General features: G+C 38.8%; 1 protein-coding gene across 1 annotated transcript in view; it reads left to right on the top strand.

The window, feature by feature from the left end:
• The window catches only part of UBE2W (ubiquitin conjugating enzyme E2 W), a 53,645-nt gene extending 33,252 nt beyond the window's left edge, over nt 1-20,393 (top strand). Inside the window, exons 5-6 of the mRNA XM_027772995.1 lie at nt 1,766-1,841; nt 20,248-20,393. Of these exons, the coding sequence (XP_027628796.1) occupies nt 1,766-1,841; nt 20,248-20,261 (90 nt within the window). The 3' untranslated portion in view covers nt 20,262-20,393. The remainder of the gene's footprint in view (nt 1-1,765; nt 1,842-20,247) is intronic.
• The last annotated feature ends 2,237 nt before the right edge of the window (nt 20,394-22,630 follow it).

Genomic DNA, 22,630 nt, shown 5'->3' with positions numbered 1-22,630 from the left:
TAGATTTTTGAGGAATCTCCAAATTGTTTTTCACAGTGGCTGGACCAATTTACATTCCCACCAGCAGTGTAAGAGAGTCTCTCTTTGACCACACCCCCGGCTAGCACTTATCATTTGTTTTCTTTTAATCTTGGGCATTCTGACTAGCTGTTTTCCTTCCTGCTATCTAGTAGTACTACTACTCACAATTGTCGTGTGGATGGACGTTACTTAAATGATATCTGAAAAAATCTACTTTGGAGCTGATGGGTGGCGTGGTGGTTAGGGGCACTGGACCCCACATGACTGAGTGTGGTTTGAGTCCTGGATCTGGTGGCTTGCTTTCTTGCTTTCCCCCTCTCTCTCTCTCTTCCTCTTTTTCTGTCTCTCTGACTAAATTTAACTAAATAAATTTAAATAAAAATTTTTTTTTTAAATTTAGGTTGGCAGGTGGCATGGTGGTTATGGTGCTGGACTTCCACATGACCAACCATTGTTCAAGTCCCAGACCTGGTGGCTGGCTTTCTGACTTCCCTTTCTCTCCCTCTCTCGTCTCCCTCTGGTCAAATTTTAAAAAATAATAGCAAGTAAATAATTCTTTTTTAAAAAATCTACTTCTTTTGAATAGGAGCAAGTAGGTGAAAGGATTCCCTTCATATCTCATCTTCATGAGTTAGAGAAACAGAATTAAGTCTAAAAACACCTTGTATAAACGCCATAAAATATTTAAGTGTAGGAAAAAATCAGATTATCAGTCCTAATAGTTCAGAAAGTAGGCAGAAAGACTAAGGTATAAGGATATCTGTTGTATGTATCTATAAACCTTCCTTCAGTAGATTTAGTAAATGTGTCATGTTTCTAGATCTTTGTAGAAAGTGATATGTTTTTGTTGTGGCCTTGGGGCCTGGTGGTTAAGGGAGCCAGATGCCACATGGCCAACCACATGATTCAAAAATCCTTTCTTGCTGGCTTGAGAAATACGCCATCATGTATATGTGCATGCCCAAAGTCCTGATAGGGAGCTGAAATGGAGGAGAAGTTATTGTGGCATGACCACACCCCTTGGGGGAGGAGTGCTTTCTCCTTGCGCTGCCCCCCAGCACATATACCTCCAACAAATTTAAAAGATGAAAATAATAATTTTCATGATAAATGTTCTGTAGTCTGACTTCGGTGTTGTTAAGATTAGTATCCCTATTTCTGACGTAACTCCTTGCAGATCATCCATATATTTATCCTCTTTTTTTAGTGACGGCATGTATGTATCAGAAATGTCAGTGTATTTTTTTTCCTCTTACATATTGTTTAGAACTGAATCCTTTGGTCTCATCCTCGTGATAATGTAGTAAAATAATAATTTTTTTGAAAATGTTTGTAAGTTGCTATAGATTTGCAGACAAACCTAATAACTAGGTAGACTTCTCTGTTTTAATTAGCTCACAAAACTAATAAATTCTATCTAACGTGATAACAAGATTCATGAAACTAGAATTTTTTACAACTTAATGCTGCTACTTTTAGTTGATAGTCATTCTTAGTTGATAGTCATTCTCTGGGCATTTCACTGGAGCACAAGCCAGACCGTACACAAGCACCTCTGTTTAAAAACAATTTTTTTAGGTGTTAATAGTGTACATTTTCTGGAAGTACATTTATAGTATTTATTCTTTCAGTTAACAATTGGTGTTTATATTGTAGCAGTTTTGCTTAAACTTTTATCCATACTATCTACCCCATAGTTTCCCTATTTTACAACATTTATCTGTTTGAACTCTTTTTGTTTCAGAGACGACCACCAGATAATTCTTTTTATGTGCGAACGTGTAACAAGAATCCAAAGAAAACAAAATGGTGGTATCATGGTAAGCAGTTTTAATTTGAAAGATAACTTTTTAACATTTTAGTTTGAAAAATTATGTTTGCTAAGGCTTGGGGGAAAAAGGAGAAAGGTAAAATTGATGTTAAATGGTATTTGTAAAGTGGAAATTCTTTAAAATGTATGATGAGGTCTAGGAGATAGCGTATTGGTTAAGTTTCTGGATTCCCATATGGCTGACCCCAGTTCTAAGTCCTGGACCTGGCAGCTTAAAAATCACACCAGGCACCTGTGCATGCAAGCCCCAAATGTCAGGAAAATGGAGAAGGGATTGAGCCATGGCAATCCTTCTGGGGGGTGAGTTCTCACTTTCTCTGTGACTGTCTTTCTCTGCTGAGTGTACATGTCCTATGACAGAAAAAAAAGAAATAACCTTTAAAAGAAATATATATATATATATATATATATATTTATGTATGTATGTATGTATATATAAAATGATGTTTTATAGATAAGTTAGTCTTGCTAAGTTAGATTTTTTTTTAGAATTATTTATTTTAGGGGCCAGCAGGTGACATGGTGGTTAAGGGCACTGGACTCCCACATGACTGATTGCAATTCAAGTCCCAGAACTGGTAGCTTGCTTTCTTACTCACTCACTCTTGGTCCCTTTCTTGCTCTGTACCTCTCTGGTCAAAGAAAGAAAGAAAGAGAGGGAGGGCAAGAAAGAAAAGAAAAAGAGAAAAGAAAAGAAAGTTGAATAAAATAATTCTTTAAAAAAAGAATTATTTTAATTTAATTTTTTTTGAGAGAGAGGTTTTTTGCTATAGGGTGCATGCATTCACCAGAAAGAGAGAGACAAGAAAGCAAAAAATCACCCCCCAGGGGGGATGGCCACACCACAATCCCTTCTCCTCCAGTCTCCTCTCGGGATCTTGGGTATGCACGCACACTCGCCCAGCGTTAGTTTAAGCCACCAGGTCCACGACTTGAACCACAGTCGACTACATGGGAGTCCAGCAACATAGCCATTACACTAACTGCTAGTCCCTATTATTATTAATTTTCTGTATAGCATGTGTTCTCACCAGAGAGTGACAGAGAGAGGGAGAGAGTAAGTGAGAAAGCAAGCTATCAAGTCTAGGACTCGAACCACAGTCAGCCATATGAGAGTGGGCACCTAAACCACCATACTACCTGTTGCCCCAGTCTAGCTCTTTTTTAATAAAAAAAAATTGATAGGGTACATGAGGTTGCCAGAGAAAGTGAGAAAACACTCCCCATGGGGGTGGCCATGCCACTGTTTCTTCTCCTCTTGGGCTTTTGGGCACTCACAGACACGTGCCCAGCTTGATTTTCAAGCCACCATTTAAGGCTTGAATTGCATACTTGGCCGTGTGGGATCCAGTTTCCTTAATCACCATGTCATAGGCTGATCCTTTAGCTTTTTAATAGAACAACAAAATCATAATCATTGTACTAGTGAACTTTAACATTCTGAGACTATATCACTATATTACAAAATGTAGTCCTTAATAATCTCTTTTGAGAGATTTTTGCTAGGGCGCATGTGCTCGCCAGACAGAGATACAGAGGCAGAAAGCAAGAAATCACCCCCTGGGGGGATAGCCACACTGCAGTCCATTCTCCTCTCAGGATCTTGGGCATGCATGTACACGTGCCCTGCGTGCGTTTAAGCCCACCGGGTCTAGGACTCGAACCACAGTCAACTACATGGGAGTCCAGCGACATAGCCATTACGCCATCTGCTGGTTCCAATAATTTTTTTAATTAATTAATTTTGCATTCTTTCACTGAAAATCACTGCAGCATACAAAATGGGATTTCCCATCCAGAATACACTGTTAAGTGGCTTAATCATACTTGTTATCGTCAACAAATAATTTTACATTTCTTGTTTTTTGTATATATATTTTTCCCCATTTCTCAACTTCTGCCATATCTCACCCTCCTCCTACACTATCTCTGGTATCTGTAGTTGCCTTCCATTCTTTTATTCTTTTCCACATTTCATTAATTCCCAAAATATTTTAATTAGTCTAAATACTTTCAATAGTAAGTTCAACTGATATATACATATCTGTGAACTCATGTTGACTTTAGGCATGAAACTCTGTGGGTAGAGTGAATATACTATAAAGTAGCACCTACTGAAGGCAATATAAGTGTGGTCATTAAATAGGTATTTTTAAAATATATTTTTTAATTTTAAGAAAGGCAGTTTTAGCTTTAATAAATTGAAAAATATTAAGAGAACTTTGGTTAGTACTTAAAGCCAGGAAACAGGTTAGGATTCTGTTCGAATAGTAGGTACATGGACCTGTCCACAACTCAAGAGAAGCCAAAAATCCTTAACTCTGGAAAACAAAGCATAGAAAATCAGTAACGTTTTAGTTAAAAGTCAGAAAATTCTATTTCACCAGTTCAAACTCATGTACTTTATCTTCTGTTGTGATCTGATCTTTCCGTTTTAATTCTGGAAGGTAACGTTCAACTCTGGACTTGTCCCTACTATTAGGCTGGCCATTTTCTTAGTTGTTTTAGAACTCTTATTTCTTTGTGTCTGACTTTAGTTTTCCTGGCATGCACTCCTTCAGAACTTTTTAGAGAACTGGTGTTGGTAAATTCTTTCAGTTTTTTTGTTTTTTTTTTTTAATCTGAGAATGTTCTTGTCTTCTCTTCCCATATGAAGGATAATCTTGCTGGATGTAGTATTTTTGGTTGAAATTGTTTTTCACTCAGCACTTTGAGTATATTTTCCCATTCTTTACAAGCTCACCTTGTTTCTGACGAAAGGTCTGCTATTAGTCTGATGGGATATCCTATGTAGGTAACTTGACATTTCTCTCTCGCCAATCTTATTATCATGTTTTTATCTGTGGTTTTGGTCATTCTGGCTCTAATGTGTTTTGGAGAAGATCTTCTTGGGTTTATACTATTTGGGGTCTTTTTTTTTGTGGGCCTGGATCTTTGAATGTCTCTCAAAGTTTTGAAAGTTTTCTTCAAGGATTTCATGGAATAGATTATCAATGCCCTTATTAGTCTCTTCACCATCTGGGATACCAATTATCCAGATGTTTGGATGTATCCAATATTTATCGTATATTGTTCTCATTTTTTTTGCTATTTTCTCAGTCTTCATGGTAGATTTTACCAGTCTAGCAATTCTGTCTTCTACATCTGAAATTCTATTTTTTGTATGATGTAGTCTGCTTTTAATACTTTCAAAGGAAGTTTTGACTTCCTTTATTGTAGCCTTCATCTCTAACAGTTCAATTTGATTCCTTTTTATGGTGTGTATTTCCTCCTTCAGCTCTTGCAAGAACTTCCTCACCTCCTGGAACTCATCAGCTCTTTTCTTCTGGTGTTCATTGTCTCATTGTCTCATCATCTTTTTTCTCTTGCACCTCCGTCAGCTTTGTCACTGTGAATATTCTACATTCTTTTTTTTTTGAAGAGGTTTTTGGTATACGGCGTGTGCGCTCGCCAGACAGACAGAGAGAGAGAGAGACAGAAAGCGAGAAATCACCCCCCAGGGGGGATGGCCACGCTGCAGTCCCTTCTCCTCCATTCTCCTCTCGGGATCTTGGGCACGCACGCACACGCGCCCAGCGTGAGTTTTAAGCCACCGGGTTTGGGACGTGAACCATGGTCGATTACATGGGAGTCCAGCGACATAGCCATTACGCTAACTGCTGGTCCCAATATTCTAAATTCTTTATCAATGAGTTCCGTTGTACTGTCTGTGGATGAAAAGGAGTTATTCTTTTTTCTTGGGACAGAGGGGTTTTCTTGGTTTCCCATATTTATTGTGCCTCTCCAGTGATTTCTATTTATCTGATGGGTTATTTGTTTCTTCCTAATTTCTAGGAGTTCAATCTGAGTGATCAGTGGCACACAGGAGGAGGTGGTCTGCAAACTCTTTGGCATTATGTTTTTCTCCCTTCGTGTCACAGATTCAGTAGGAATTGAGGAATATGAGGACCCTAATAGTATTTGGATGCTTGGCTACTATTCACTTAGACCTATCTAGACACTCAGTGTGTGGAAGCTTAGTAGCAAAGTGATGAAGTAAAAGAAAAAGGATAAGAAAACAGAAAAAGAGAGAAAGAAAAAAGAGAAGAAAGGAAAAAGCAAATACCAAAAATTATTTGTTAATTTTTTAAAACAATATATGAAAACCGTGCGACGAGCGAGCATGCTACGCGAAAGCACTAGATCTCTGCTCTCATGGTGGATTCAGTCTTCTGGCCTGCCCTTTTTGCCTTTCTTAGATGGGAGTGGGAAAGAGGAGGAGATTATTACCAAGATAAAGGAGGATTTCAGACTCAAGAAGATACCTTAAAAATTTAAAAGAGAGAGGGAACCAGCAGTTAGCGTAATGGCTATGTCACTGGACTCCCACGTAGTCGACCGCGGTTCGTGTCCCGGACCCGGTGGCTTAAAACTCACGCCGGGCGCGTGTGCGTGCGTGCCCAAGATCCCGAGAGGAGAATGGAGGAGAAGGGATTGCGGCGTGACCTTCCCCCCTGGGGGGTGATTTCTCGCTTTCTGTCTCTATGTCTCTCTCTGTCTGGCGAGCGCACGTGCCCTACAGTGAAAATCTCTCAAAAAAAAAAAAAATTTTAAAAGAGAGAGAGACAGACAGAGAAAAAAGGACAGAGAGGACTCTACCAGGGTGACTTCTCAGCAGAACATCGTCATTGCTCTTACCCTGAAAGCACTAGATGTCAGCTCAGTCCTTAATCTTTAGCACAAATTAGACTTTTGGGAAACTTGTTATTCAAAATAGAAATTTCAATTTCTTGTGTACTGATTTTAGTTCTGGTATCATTAACAGTAAAGGAGAGGGAACCTTATTAAGTTAGAAGTCCCCATTAAAGAAATATCATCTTACTTTGTTGATTACCCTTTAAAAATTTTTGAGGTTTTGGGGGCCAGCAAATGTCACGTAGATAAAGGTGGCTGACCACACAATTCAAATCCTAGAACCTGAAGTTTGAAAAACATTCTCATGCGTGTACATATGCGCCCTAAATCTTAAGAGGAGAAGGGATTGCAGCATGGTCATCCCCCATGGTGTGTGTGTTCTCACTTTCTCTTTTTCACTTTTTCTCTGTCTCTGTGTCTCTTGTGAGCACATGCACCCTATAGCAAAAAAGCTGTCTTAGAGAACAAAAAAAGCCCCTGACTTTTAATGTAACCACTGCAGTTCAAATACCTGCCAAAAGGCTTGAAGAAAAGACTAGGTGCTCGTGCATGCATATGCAAAATCTTGACAGGATGGTGAAATGAGGGAAAAATTTATTGCGGTATGGCCTGGTAGAAGTACTTTCTAACCCTCCCTTTTCTCATAAGCATATGCGTTCTTTGGCAATCAGTTTAAAAAAAAAAATGAAGACCCTATATGACAGTTATTAAAGAATACATAATTAACAGCTTAGGCAAAAAGTACAGCTTAGAAAAAAATACAGTTTAAGATTTTGAACTGTAATTGTTGCGTCAACAGTTGAATAAAATGAATGCAGTACTAAAGGCGAGTGAAGAATAGACTAAAACTTTTCATACTTTGCTGATGTTATACAGCAAGTTAGTGTAATCCTTTAAGTAAACAGTTTAGCAGTGATTAAAAAGCTAAAGTTTGAGAGTAGCAAATGGCATAATGGTTACTTTGCTGGACTCCTCCCACGGAGTCAACTGCGGTTTGAGAAGGGATTGTGGTGCGGCTATCCCCCTTGGGAGATGATTTCTCGCTTTCCGTCTCTCTGGCAAGTGTACTGCACACGCCCTATAGCAAGAATCTCTCTCTCTCTCCAAAAGAAAAAAAAGGTAAAGTTCAAGATCAAACCCTGTGTTTCTGTTAGGCCTCTAAGAATCCATCTAATGCCAGAAATTTTTGTTTGTGAAACGTTCACCAGAGCCCTATTTATAATACGTACTTTATTTCTTATTCCACCATCTGCTGACTTTATATTTGCTATTTGCCTGAAATGAATCCTTCCACCACACTTTTTTTTCTTTTCTTTCTGTCTTTTTTTGCTAGAGGGCACATGAACTCATTGGGGATTGCTAAAGGGGAATTGGGATTAGTTGGAAGAACCATCCCCATGGGCGATGGTCACACAGCAATTCCTTCTCTTCCTTTGCTACACCCTTTTGGGATTTTGCACATGTATTCACATGTGCCTGACATGTTTCTCAGGCTAGTAAGTCTAGGATTAAAACCCCACAGTTGGCCATGTGGATCTGTACATGGAGTTGGCACCTACACATGCTTTTTAATTTTTTTTTTTTTAAGAATTATTTCATTTTAGTCATTGTCATTATTTATTAAAGTTGACCAGAGAGAGATAGCGAGAGAGAGAGAAGGAAAGTGAGACAGCAAGCTACCAAGTCTGGGACTCGAACCGCAGTCAGCCATGTGGAGTCCAGCTGGCCTAAGCACCACGCCACCTGTTAGTCCCCTATACAAACTATTTTTGTGAGAGATTTTTTTTTTAAAAGAATTATTTATTCAATTTTATTTATTCATTCATACATTCCTTTTAATTTCACCATAGAGAGAGGAAATGAGAAAGCAAACCACCAAATTCAGGGCTCAAAACTGTGGTGGGCTATGTGGGAGTGTCTAGCACCTTAGCCGCCATGCCACCTGCTGGTCCCCTTTTATTTATTTATTCTTTTTTTGTGTGGAAGATTTTTTGACAGGGATTTTTTTGCTATAGGACATGTGCACTCATCAGAGAGAAAGTGAGAAATCCACCCCCACTTCCCAAAGGGATGGCCACACCTCAATCCCCTCTCCTCCCTGGATTTTGGGTATGCATGCACAAGTGCCCTGCATTAGTTTCAAGCCACCTGGTATAAGACTTGAACCGTGGTTGGCCATATGGGAGTCCAGCACCTTAACCACTGTGCCACCTGCTGCCTACCCCCCCCTTTTTAAGTTTACTTACTTCTTTCATGTGAAAGAGAGAGGGAGAGAAGGACAAGTACTCTTTTTTTTTTTTTTGGCTGTAGGGTACGTGTGCTCGCCAAAGAGACAGAGACACAGAAAGTGAAAAATCACCCCCCCCCAGGGGGGGGGGAGGATGGCCACGCCACAATCCCTTCTCCTCCGTTCTCCTCTTGGGATCTTGGGCACACATGCACACATACCCAGCATGAGTTTAAGCCACTGGGTCTGGGACTCGAACCACGGTCAACTACATGGGAGTCCAGTGACATAGCCATTACACTAACTGGTCCCAACATGTACTCTTTTGATATAGGGCATGTGCACTCGCTAGAGTGACAGAGACAGAGAGACAGAAAGCGAGAAATCCCCCCCCCAGGGGGGATGGCCATGCCACAATCCCTACTCCTCCATTCTCCTCTCAGGATCTTGGGCACGCACTCACGTGCCCGGCATGAGTTTAAGCCACCAGGTCCAGGACTCAAACTGTGGTCGACTACGTGGGAGTCTGGCGACATAGCCATTATGCTAACTGCTGGTCCCTCGACAAGTACTCATAACAGTGTCTCAAGTTGCATTTCTTCTCCAGCCTTCCAGGAGTCTTAGGGACACATTGCTCTGGTAATATAATATACATGTTTTATAAGTCATACTTCTTATAAAACATGTCTGCTTATCTTTTTTCTGCTTAGCTGCTAGAATTCCAGAAGATCTTTATTGATCATATTCTCATTGTAACACAAAGTTATCAAGAAATACTCTTGTTCTGTTTTTTTTTTTTTTTTTTTTTTTTTTTTGGGCCAGTGGGCTCATACACTCACTAGAGAGATAGAGAGGGAGAAAACACTTCCCTTTGGGAATGCTCACACTGCAATCCTTTCTCCTTTCTCCTGTTCCCAGGTCAACCAGGGAACAAAAACTCTCATGTTCCACTGGCTTCCAGCATGTCAGAGTGGTGCACTACTGCTGCACCACTGCAGCTGGGCCACACCTGTCTCCTTGGGAACTTTTTCATCATACCTCGTTGAGTATTCCTTCCTCAGAGGAACCTAATAAACATTGTTTCTATGCCTGGATTGCTGGTTTTGTTGAGTTTTTAAGATAGCCCCAGTTAATTTTGTTGGAATTAAGCATTAATAACTATTGTTACAGGGATTTTTAGACAAAACAGGTTTCCAAATAGACTCAATAATAATCAGGCTTAAAGAAGTCTTCCTGAGTACCGAGGGTCCCTTAAAATTGTTAATAAGGCCCCACTTTAATTAAATAGCTTTTTACTTCATTTCACATTGCTAGCTTTTCATTCTTTTTTGTATCCTCTTGCATTTTAGGATGAGACACCAAACTGTTTTTTCACTCTGTTCCTTTTCTGTTTTGTAGTACATTCTCAGATTCATCAAAATTTAGGATTAGCTAACCAAGATTATTGACAAACATCACTAAGTCAAACAAATTAAAGGGGTCACAGTTCTTAAGAAGTAGTCACACTGTTTGAGATTCAGTCTCTTCTGGGGGCCAGCAGGTGGTGTGCAGGTTAAGCCACTGACTCCCACATGGCCAACCGTGATAATGCTAGGTGCATATAAATACATGCCCAAAATCCCAAGAGGAAAATGGAGGAGAAGTGATTGCAGTGTGGCCAAACCCCCCCCAACACACACACAAGGGAGTGATTTCTCATTTTCCCTCTCTCTCTTTCTCTCTCTGGCAAGCATACACGCCCTATGATAAAAAGTATTTAAAAACATTTTTTCCCTCTTTCATGCCTTTTCCATAAGGTTGGGTTTTTTTGTTTGTTTGTTTTTGTTTTTGAGAGGTTTTTGCTATAGGGTGCATGCACTCACCAGACAGACAGAAAAAGACATAGAGACCAAAAGCGAAAAATCACCCCCCAGAGGGGATGGTCACGCCGCAATCCCTTCTCCTCCATTCTCCTCTTGGGATCTTGGGCACGGTGTGCATTTTAAGTCACCGGTTCCAGTACTCAAACAGTGGTCTACTATGTGGGAGTCCAGCAATGTAACCACTATGCCATCTGCTGGTACCTCCATAAGTGTTTTTTTTTTTTTTTTTTTTTGAGAGATTTTCACTGTAGGGCGCGTGCGCTCGCCAGACAGACAGAGAGAGACATAGAGACAGAAAGCGAGAAATCACCCCCCAGGGGGGATGGTCACGCCGCAATCCCTTCTCCTCCATTCTCCTCTCGGGATCTTGGGCACGCACGCACACGCGCCCGGCGTGAGTTTTAAGCCACCGGGTCCGGGACACGAACCGCGGTCGACTACGTGGGAATCCAGCGACATAGCCATTACGCTAACTGCTGGTTCCCCCTCCATAAGGTTTTTAAACCACCTTAAGGTTTTAAAAACTTGAGACTACATTGTTTTAGAAAGTATAGTCTTTCACCCCACTGTTGGAATTATTCTTTTGTTTTACTTTCCTCCTCTCCAATAGAGAAGTTTTTAAAAGATACCTTTCAAGCTTCTCAGATGGTAGATTGAATAGTTGAAAGGATTTATAAGTCTTTCATCTAAGAATATATCTGAAAATTTTTAACCTACTTTTGAATAAGAAGTGGGGGAAGGGGATCAGCAAGTGGCATAGAAATTAAGGTGTCTGGATCCCACATGGATGACTACACAGTTCAAATCCTGGACCCAGCAGCTTGAAGGTCACACTGGGTAGTGTACATGTGTGCGCAAAATCCTGAGAGGAGAATTAAGAAGAGACTGTAGTGGCCATCCCCCCAAGGAATGAATGATTCCTGACTTTCCCCTCGGCAAGTGTACAAGCCCTGTAGCAAACTAATGAAAAAGAAAAAAAAAAAAATGGTGAAAGGTCTTATAGTAAAACCAGGAATATAAGGATTAATTATTTAAAATGAAGTATAATTCATAGTAGAAGTTATTTTGCGTAGAATTATAGTTTTCCATCTATTAACTGAGAAATCTATACTTTCATAACTGAAGTATAGGTCTTTTATAGTTTGGAGACTAATCTCTGAATAAGTCAATAAGTATCAAAAAAAGAAATCCTTTTCAAACTAAATTAACTCTTGACATTTGAAATAAATCCGAACCTTGTATAGGAATTTATTTTTTCATTAAATTTAGCCTCTTATATTTAATAGATTAAAGATAGCCTCCTGTTTTTTCCCAGTTCAAATTAGCTTTCTTTTTAATTTTCAGCCAGAGGGTACATGTGCTTGCTGGAGAGAGAGAAGAGAGAGAGAAGGAAAGTGAAAAGGCACCCCACCCTAATCCCTTCTCCTCCATTTCCCCTACCCTTGGGCTTTTGGGCACACACCTACACACATCTGATCTGTCTTCAAGCCACCAGGTCCAGGAGTCGAACACATAGCTGGCCATGTAGAATCCAGCTCTCCCAACCACCACTCCATGAGCTGGCTCTAAATTAGCCAGTTATTATTTTTTAATATTTTTGAAGAATTATTTAATTTATGGGACCAGCAGTTAGTGTAATGATATGTTGCTGGACTCCCATATAGTCGACCGTGGTTTGCGTCCCGGACCCGGTGGCTTAAACTCATGCTGGGCGCATGTGCATGCGTGCCCAAGATCCCGAGAGGAGAATAGAGGAGAAGGGATTGCAGCGTGACCATCCCCCCTGGTGATTTCTTACTTTCTGTCTGTCTCTCTCTCTCTGTCTGTCTGGCGAGCGCATGTGTCCTATAGCAAAAACCTCTCAATCAATCAATCAATCAATCAATAAATAAATAGAATAGAATAGAATAGAATAGAATAGAATAGAATGAATTATTTAATTTATTTTTTATTTGACCAGAGAGGGACAGAGTGAAAGTGAGAAAGCAAGCTTCCAGGTCTGGGACTCGAACTATGGTTGACCATGTGGGAGTCCAGCGCCCTTAACCACCATGCCACCTGCCAGCCCCATGTTAGCCAGTTTTTAAAAGCACAGGATTTTATTTCACCTGAATCATGATACCTAGTCCTAATTCCAATGCTGGGTAGATACATTTTTCTCATTCACAGACAATTCTATTTAAAAACATCTTAGACTTGTAGTAATTATCCTCTCTCTTGTTAAAAATAGTTGCCAGAGGGCATGTGTGCTGGTCAAAGAGAGGGAGGAGTGGGGCAGTGTCACCCCCCAGTAGGACATGGTCATGCTGTAATCTCTTCCATTACCCTTTCAGGATTTGGGGGCATGCATGTTTGTATGCCTGGCATGTTTTTTGAGTTGCCAGGGTTTAAACCATGCAGTTGGTCATGTGGGATCTAGCACCCTTACCCACTGGCTACAGGATCAACCCTATTCTTATCCTTAATATATTTTCTTTCTTTTTTTAAGAGATTTTTTGCTATAGGGCGCATGTGCTCACCAGAGAGACAGAGAAAGACAAAAGGTGAGAAATCACCCCCCCAGTGGGAGGATGGCCATGCCACAATCCCTTCTCTATTCTCCTCTTCAGATTTTGAGCACGCACACACATGCCCTGGCTGGGTCCAGGACTTGGACTACAGGGGTTAACTACCTGAGAGTCCAGCTATGTAACCATTACGCCATCTGCTGGTTCCATCCCTAATATATTTTCTATCTCTTAGGAAGCCTGGATGCCTGGATCATGCTCCTCCTTCCCCTTAAGGGACGACTTTGTTGCTGAGGCAGTCGAGCAAGCATAGGTAGTTTGTATACACCAGGACGGAACAGCAGCCACTCTGTTGTCCAGCCAGCATGGCTGCAGAGACTGTCTTCCTTAAGCATTGCCATCCCTTTGAAAAAGCTAAAGCATCTGGGCCATGCTGCTCACATGCTGTTATTTGGAGGCTGAGGATACATGAAATACCCAAGTTCAGTTCTCTGTGAACCTAAACAGGCCAAGCACAGTGAGGCACACCTGTAGTCTTGGCTAGCTGGAAGGCTAGGGCAGAAGGATCCCAATATGGTGAGACCCTGTTAAAACAGCCGATTTCTCTCGCTTCCTCTTTCTCAAAGAGATAACAATAGCAAAAGCATTTAACTGTGTACTACTGTCTTCTCCATTATAGATAACAGAATCGCACTTAGAGGCAGTGTGGATAGTAGCTCATCTCAGCTTTATAGTTGAATTTGGAAGGCAGTCATACTCATAAAACATGTCCGCTTATCTTTTTCCTGCTTAGCTGCTAGAATTCCAGAAAATCTTCATTGATCATATTCTCATTATAACACCAAGTTACCAAGAACTACTCTTGTTTTTGGTTTTTTTTTAATTTTTGCCAGAGGGATCCTGCACTCACTTGAGAGTTAGAGAGGGAGAAAACACTTCCCTTTGGGAATGTTCACACTACAAGCCTTTGTCCTCCATTTCTCTTGTCTGGATTTGGGGCATGCACACACATATGCCCAAATCTTGTTGCTCCAGCCTTGGGGTTCGAAACTCAAACCCCACAGTCAGCCATGTGGAATCCAGCTGCCTTAACCACCAGGCCATGGTGCTGGCACATTCTTGTTATTTCTTAACATTGTCTATAAATTCCCAGAGGATGACAGGGCAGACCAGTTTTATTTATGTGACCTGCAAAGTTAAACAGAAAGATTGGAGAGTGAACAAAGGCTTACTTGGAATTATATAAACTCTCTGAAATACTTACTATTTCAGTTTTTTAGAAACCAAATGGAATTGTATTCCTTAGATGTCAAGCCCGATAGCCCTCCTGTGTGGTGCTAGCCCACATATTTGGGTCAAAGTAGAGTGCTTGTCAGATGTAAGCAGAAAGGTGAGAGGTTTTGGTTTAGGTTGGTGATAATGTGTGTACTTTAAGGGGAGCTTCCAAGATAAAGGATGGTGAGGGACTTGTATTGAAAACAAGAAATTTACTTCATCTCCTAGTTTTATAAGAGTCTTCGGCTGACAGGCCGAGCAGAGCTGCTGATACCAGTATTGGGTTCTTGGAGAAAAAAACTTATCGGATTAAATTTGTGATCTTTCACATTACTTGTTACTGTATCTTAAGAATTAAGCCTGTTACTGCTATTTTACTATTACTCTGTATACATCAGACCTGATATAGATTTCTTAGTACACAATAATTAATATTATTCAAGTGTAAAAGTTCACCACATTAGTATTTAGAGGTCATTGGATATAAAAGTTTTACTGGTACAAGAGAATTTCTGAAAGATTATGGAAAATTGAAGTATGAATTTATTTTGGTGTAAAAATTATTTTTGAAATCCAAGCATAGTTTTATAATACACACTTTCCATAAACTTTTTGAAGACTTCGTATGTGAGTACACATTTCTTACTGTTGCTTGAAGTTGACTGTCATTGTGGAAATACACCACGTTGTTGATTAAGGCAGAAGCCTCCTATAATACGTGGCTACTATGCATTGAACAATCAGTTGAGGTCTGGTTCTGTGGTACAGCAGTAACACACTGTTCTAGAGAAGCGGCATCCCACATAGAGACTGTGTTTCAGATCGCCTGTCAGTCAGCCTGAAACACACTGAGCACACACACGAGTGCCCAAGATCCAGAGGCCTGGAGGAACCACGGAATGGCCAGACTCTGTGGAGAGTGTTCATCTCTGTCTGTCTGATCTCACACATGCACACATTCATGTGTGTGCATGCTCTCATGAATAAAGGGAAAAATTTTGAAGCAAATAAAGTCTATTAAACAGAAAGAATAGCGTTAAAAAAAAATTAAGGAGCCTAACCAAAATAGGTTTGTGAAGTACACATTTCACCTCAGCATATAGATAAGATGAGGAATTTGCCTGTGATTGAAGGCTATCATGTTCCTTGGTAGACAGACCTACATCCAGTTCACTGTACAAATGAGTGAATGATGAGGCTCCCAAGTTGTGTATTATCAGACGGACATAATAATTGTCCTAAGAAAAGTTGCAAAGTATTTTTTTGTGTGAGAGCATAAAAATATTTCAGTAATGTAGTGGCGTGGTGGTTAAGGCACTGGACTCACACATGACTAACCGTGGTTCAAGTCCTGGACCTGGTGACTTGTTTTCTCACTTTCCTTGTCTCTCTTCTGGAAAAATTTTAAAATAACAGTAATCAATAAAATTAATTAAGTAATTTTGGGGAAAAAAATTACATGATCTATTTATTTCCTCAGGTTAGTGTTAAGTACATACAATTTAAGTATCAGAAATGATGGTTTTCCACAGAGATCAGATTTGTGGTTCTTGAATCGTTGTCCTTCATGTAATAGAAAACTCAACAGTGGTCCCTTATAAACTATGGGTTAAGGTTGTTATTGAGCATTGTCTTCAGAAACCTAGGTTTAAGGAAATAAACCAGCATAGTGATTAGATGGTGTATTCAACAAACTGAAGAGGCTATAATTTGGGGAGGGGTAGAAGAATATCTTCTTTAATGAAGATTTAAATGAAAACCACAGGCTTTCTTCTGGTTCTATTCATCTTGAACGTTCCTGAGCAATTTTAAAGATTATAAGAGGATGGAACATGAAATTATCTCAGATTAATAGTACCAAACTAATTCCTGTATCATAGCTGTCATTCATAGATTTACCATGTTAGTTGTGAGCTTTTATTTGTATTCCCCTTCTGGGTTACAAAACCACTTAACTAAATTCTGCATTTAAACTTATATTCAATTCCCTAAACTATTGAGAGACAAAACTTAAATGTAGATATTGTGTATCTCTTGGAAGTAGCATCTCACTTCACATTTATTGACCTAAGTTACTATGTTCTTTTCTTCTAGTCTTCTGTCCCTGAGGTTCTCTCTCTTGGGAGATGGTTTCCAATATTGATATGATAGTTTTTATACTATGAGGAAAACTAAATGACCTTCCTATACTATATCTGTCTGTCATTCACAATTTTCCAGAAGCCCTATGAAGTTAGCTGTGGGGTGTCATGTGACCTCTTTGGAACTGGTATTATAATATTTGAGAGTAATTTTAGTAGATATTCTGCAGTTTCAGAAAAAATTTAAAAGATTAATATGAGAGTTTTTCAAGCCATTATCTTGCCACATATTTATTTAACAACTTTTCTTTTGTAAGTCAGACCTAGTATCTAATAATTTATCTTCTGGCTAGTCAACTATGTTCTTTCTATTAATGAGGGTATTTTTGTTTCTTAGTTATGTCCTGTTGTTTAGGAAGAGTAGCCATGGCTTTGAATCATACCTTTCTACGTAAATACATTCTACTTGTAGATCCTTGATTACATATAGCTGTCACGGATTTGTAATACTGCAAGTCCATTAGGTCAAGACATTGAACTCTTCAGAACTTATTATGTTTGTCTCTGGAGCGTATATACTAGGGTATTGATAGCAGATAGTATCATATCAGTCCTAAATTCCATTTTAACATTTGACCCAAATGGATTAGGCCACGAACAATATGTTCACACGGATTTCTTAACCATTTTGTGTAGCACATTTGAAGCTTGCTATAATGAATGAAAAATCTAACAAAAGAAAACACAGATATTTATGTTTCTACCTGTCAAAGATAGTATGTCTTTGTAGATACAAGCTTTTTGGTGGTTACTAAATGTATTATGTTCAAATTGAAATTTTTTAATTGCCAGAGGGCATGTACACTCCCCAGAGAGAGAGAGAGAGAGAGAGAGAGAGAGAGAGAGAGGGAGAAAGCATCCCCAATGTGACATGTTCACGTTACAATCCCTCCTTTTCCATTTCTCCATCCTGTTGATTTTGAGGTGCACACACACATGCATCTGATAAGTGCTTCAAACTTCCAGGACCAGAATTTTAAACCAGGGTTGGCTATGTGGGATCCTACTCCCTTAATCGGTAGGCCACAGTATCAGCCCTCAAATTGAGTTTTATCTGTCACTTTCCTTTTTTTTTTCCCCCTTAATTATTTTATTGGGATCAGCAGATGACATAATGGTTACATTGCTGGACTCCCACATAGTCGATCGTGGGTTGAGGCCCAGACCCGGCAAATTGAAACTCACGCTGGGCACATGTACATGCATGCCCGAAATCCCGAGAGGAGACTGGAGGAGAAGGGATTGTGGACTGGCCATCCCCCTTGGGGCGAACTCCTTGTTTTCTGTCTCCCCGGTGAGCACACGCACCCTGTAGCAAAAGTCTGTCAACCAAAAAAAAAAATTTTTTTTTTATTAATTCATTCATTAATTTAAACCAGAGAGGGACAGAGTGAGAGAGAGAGGGAAAGTGAGAAAGCAGGCCGCCTGGTCTGGGACTCAAACCACAGTCAGCCATGTGGGAGTCTAGCACCCTGAACCACCACATCACCTGCTGGCCTCTCTGTCACTTTTCTTATTATGTACATTGTCACCTACTATCATCCTAAAATGTATTCCTCCTTATTTGACGTACTAGTTAGAATTTAGTGCCATCTTTTAACTTAGAGATTTTAGTGTCGGTGGTTTTGGTATTAGTTTCAGGGAACCAATAGTGAAGAAATGATGTTTTAAGGGACTTCCTATCTAAGTTTGTTCTACATCCATAATAAACATGTGTCTTGTATCCATAGTAATTTAAGGAACAGATGTGAAAAGTAAACTGTCACTTAATTTGTTCCTAAAGATTTTTACTTATCTAGGGCTGGCAGGTGGCATTGTGGTTAAAGGTACTGGAATCCCACATGGCCGACTGTGATTCGAGTCCTGTACCTGGGGCAGCTTGCTTTCTCGCTTTCCCTTTCTCTCTCTTCTCTCTAGTCAGATTAAAAATAATAATGATAATGATGATAATAATAATGGGGTCAGCAGGTGGCATCGTGGTTAAGGGCACTGGACTCCCACATGGCCAACCGAGTTCGAATCTCGGACCTGGTGACTTGCCTTCTCACTTTCCCCTCTCTTTCTCTCTCTCTCTGGTCAAATCAAAAATAAATAGAGGAGGCCAACAGGTGGTGTGGTGGTTGAGGAGCTGGACACCCACGTGGCTGACTACAGTTCAAGTCCCAAATCTGGCGGCTTGCTTTCTGAGACCAGCAGTTAGCATAATAGCTATGTCACTGGACTCCCATGTAGTCGACTGTGGTTCAAGTCCTGGACCCGGTGGCTTAAACTCACGCTGGGTGCATGCCCAAGATCCCGAGAGGAGAACAGAGAAGAAGGGATTGTGGCATGGCCATCCCCCCTGAGGGGTGATTTCTCGCTTTCTGTCTCTCTGATGAGCACACACACCCTATAGCAAAAAACTCTCAAAAAAAAAATAAATAAAAGTTAAAATATTTCTTTAAAAAATAATAACAAATGGAATTAAATAAATAAATAATGCTTTTAAAATATATATATTATCAATCATAAAATGGATTAATTTTAAAATATTTCAGCCAGAATTTCAGAATTTTCTACATAAGAACTTCCACAACTCCTAATAGTTGCCAACGTCTTCTTTCTTTTTTTTTTTTTTAAAGAATGCGTGTTTTTTTAGTTTAATTTTATTTATTTTAATTTAACCAGAGAGGGACAGATGGAGAGAGAAAGTGAGAAAGCAAGCTGCCAGGCCCAGGACTCGAACCATGGTTGACCACATGGGAGTCCAGCACCCTTAACCACCATGCCACCTGCCGGCACCAACAGTCTTATTTCTTTCTGATGACTCTTTCTAAAGAATAACCAGTCCTCAATTAAATCCTTCAGCTATATTAAGTTATCATAAAAGTCATGATGTATTTTTCTGTGCAAAAATGTGTTATGACTTTTCGACAGCCCAACATTTTATGAAATAAATTTTGTAAGATGAGGCATGAACTCAAAAAATTGTTACATAGCTGTGATGTGCTGAGGCTTTCAGAAGGTATAACTAAGTAACTGGGTTTTTGAATGACCCCCTTTGTATATATATCTATACCTGTTGAAAGCTTATTTTCTAAAGGGAAATTAATGTTAATTTTCTTTAATTTGGAGATTGCATATCATTGGTAAAGAAGGGTTACTTCACTTTGTAGTCTAAATAAATACTTTAGAAGGTGCCTGCTCACCAGAGAGAGCTGCAAGGGGAAAGGAGAGAGAAAGCACCCACTGGGGCACAATTATAGCACAATGCCTGCTCCTCCATTTTTCCATCTCCTTGGGGGACACAGGCCAGCTTGTTTTTCAAGCTGCCAGGGCTAGGATTTGAACTGTGGTCAGCCATATAAGATCTGGCTTCCTTACCCTCTACATCAGAGACTGGCCCATGACATGTTTTATTCTGTATTAAAGAGCAAGTCAGTGTTCATCAGGAGTTTACTTGTCTCATTATAATTTTAAATTGTTGCCCATGAAAGAGTTTTCTAAGATGACTATAATCTGTGTGTTAACATACCATATCAATTTATTATTGTAAATAGGATTAACATACTAATAAGTCATCATTTTTAACGTTGTGTGAACTATTTCCCAGAAAGAAAAATTTGATTTGTTTGGTAATACTTGAAACTTTTTGTATATTAGACTAACTTGTAGTTTTTACTTATGTATATTTGACTTTTTAATTATCTTTTTTCTTTTTTTCTTAAAGACGATACTTGTTGATGCCACTGTTATCATCCTCCTAGCAGAAGATAGTCCTACTGAGAAAATGAGCACTTTGATCATTCAGTCTTTGAACTTTAACCTTTGACTGGAAGTGACCTATAGGCAACGAAGACTACTTCCTTTCACTGCTTTTTACTCGTGTGCATTCTGGGTGCATGTTGATCGCTGGTTCAGTCCAGGCAACTGACATGCTTTTATTAGTCATACAGTATTAATGCAGGTGTCAGGAAATGTCAAATATAATTCCATTTTTTATTTTTATTTTTTTAAGCTTTTGGAGAAGTTCCAGGTCCTCATGTATTGTGCAATAACAATGACTTCCTTGGAGGTTTTGGAGCATTCATTGCTGGCAATGGACGTTGTAACCGAAAAAGTTTTCATTAACTCCTGCCACTCAATGATTAATGCATGATAGGGCCTATGAAATGAACTTATTGGTTATAATGGGATTATAAATAAAAGTGAGGGATCCAACATTACTTTAAACGTTGCCCCAACTGTTTATATTTGGATTCTATGCACTGTGATCTTAAGGTTAACGGCATGAATTAACATGCATCTTTAAAGGACTGTAATGAAAGATCATTGCGTATTTATTTAATTGTTTATATCTGCTGTCAAATTGTTTTGACATGGAAGGTTTTCAAGTAACATTGGCAGAGAGGTACAATATGTTATCCCTATGGTGAAAATAAATTCATTAGTTGTACATAGTTCCTCAATCTCTGAAGTAAAGGTATGAATAACATAGGATATGAATGGTTTAATCAAGGCTTTATTCTGGAAGTAAGAGAAATGGCAGTCATGATTAAATTGCGGCAGTCCGTAATTTGGGCTTCTTCTTCATACATTAAAAATTTTTTTCCAAGTAGATTACACTCTGTTACTTCCTGCTAGCCGTCAGCATGAGCCCTACTGCCTAAACATGATTTCATTTATTTATGTTTGGAAATTCATAAACATGTTTGTAATTTTGTTTCCTTTGTTATGTTTTAAGTCAAATTTGAATGTTACAATACTTTGAAAAACTGTCAAGTTTTTTCTTGTAGATTTTCTTTACTTGTAAGTATCATCTTGTACTTCAATCCTGTACCCTAAAATAAGAAATACATTTTTGACAGAGGCTTAATGTTTTAACAAAAGAGTGTGGACATTTTTATTTTAAAATTCAGGCAAAAGTACACTATAAAATAGTATGTTTGCTTATTTGTCTCACACAACATACCGTTTTTCCTGGAGGGATTTGTTTTATTTTCTTGTTGTGGAAAAGACTTTGCTTACAGGTAGATAAAATTTTTCTATAGAAAAAAACTGTTGAAAGGTCCAATTCTCAGTACCATGTAAGTTAATGATATTACAACTAGGTTCTCTTTTTAAAAAGTGATTAATGTATTTTATAAATTACCTTTTCACATATGCAAAATCTGTTTCTACTACAATGTTATTTTTACTAATGCCTTATTGTTGCACTCTTTTTGAAATATCCTGCAGTGAAATATTTGAATCAATTTGGGCTTAAAATTAGAAAGCCAGTTGGCTAAAAGGTTTGAAATGTATACCCCAGTAAAACCATCCAATCAGTAATTGGTTAAGAATATTTAAAAAATTGTTTTTAATCTCTGTATAGATAACATTTTGTAGCTTTGTACATGTTGTTAATTAAGGGCATATAATTTTACACTAAAAGTATAATTACTGAACTCAGGGGTGGGTAGACTTCAAAAATATGTCTGCTGTAGATATAACTTGAAAAAAAAAAATTAAAGCTATGGCCAGCTACCAAATTGTGGACACTGTTTATACTGCTGGTTAACAACTACCACTTCTAAAAACTAAACATTTTTGTTTTATCATGACTAGATATACCTAAGTTCTCATGGTGATCTCTCTCAGTTTTATTAGTTCACCTGTTTAATCAAGACAAAATCTTTGACTATCTCTTAGTTTTTACCACTTTTAATATGAAAATTGTAGCTGTAAATTATGTATTTTCATATTTTACTTAACTGCCCTAAACTACTGATTAGGTTGATCTTTTTCCAGGGGTTTAGGGAGAAATCTCTTGATATTGCTGGTCCTCTTACTAAAATCCTTTTATAAAGAAATGACCTGTGAGATTTATTCACCAAAGGAATTAATATGCCAGGTCAAAGATCAACAAACTATACTATGAATTAATAGGTCATATAGTCTCCATTACTTTTTTTATAACAGTATTTTAACATACCTCTATCTCTACCTATAGTTACCATTTAAAAAATGAAGCAGAGGAAAGTTGAAGAAAAATAATTTTGGTGCATTTTATGACTTAAAGGGAAGAAAATGAGATGAAATATTCTAAAGTATAGGAGTACCAACCATTCAAA

The sequence above is a fragment of the Tupaia chinensis genome, unplaced genomic scaffold (genome assembly GCF_000334495.1).
Source record: "Tupaia chinensis unplaced genomic scaffold, TupChi_1.0 Scaffold000002_1, whole genome shotgun sequence".
NCBI lineage: Eukaryota > Metazoa > Chordata > Mammalia > Scandentia > Tupaiidae > Tupaia > Tupaia belangeri.
Note: the sequence above shows the minus strand (reverse complement) of the source record. Positions and strands in the feature narration are given on the sequence as shown.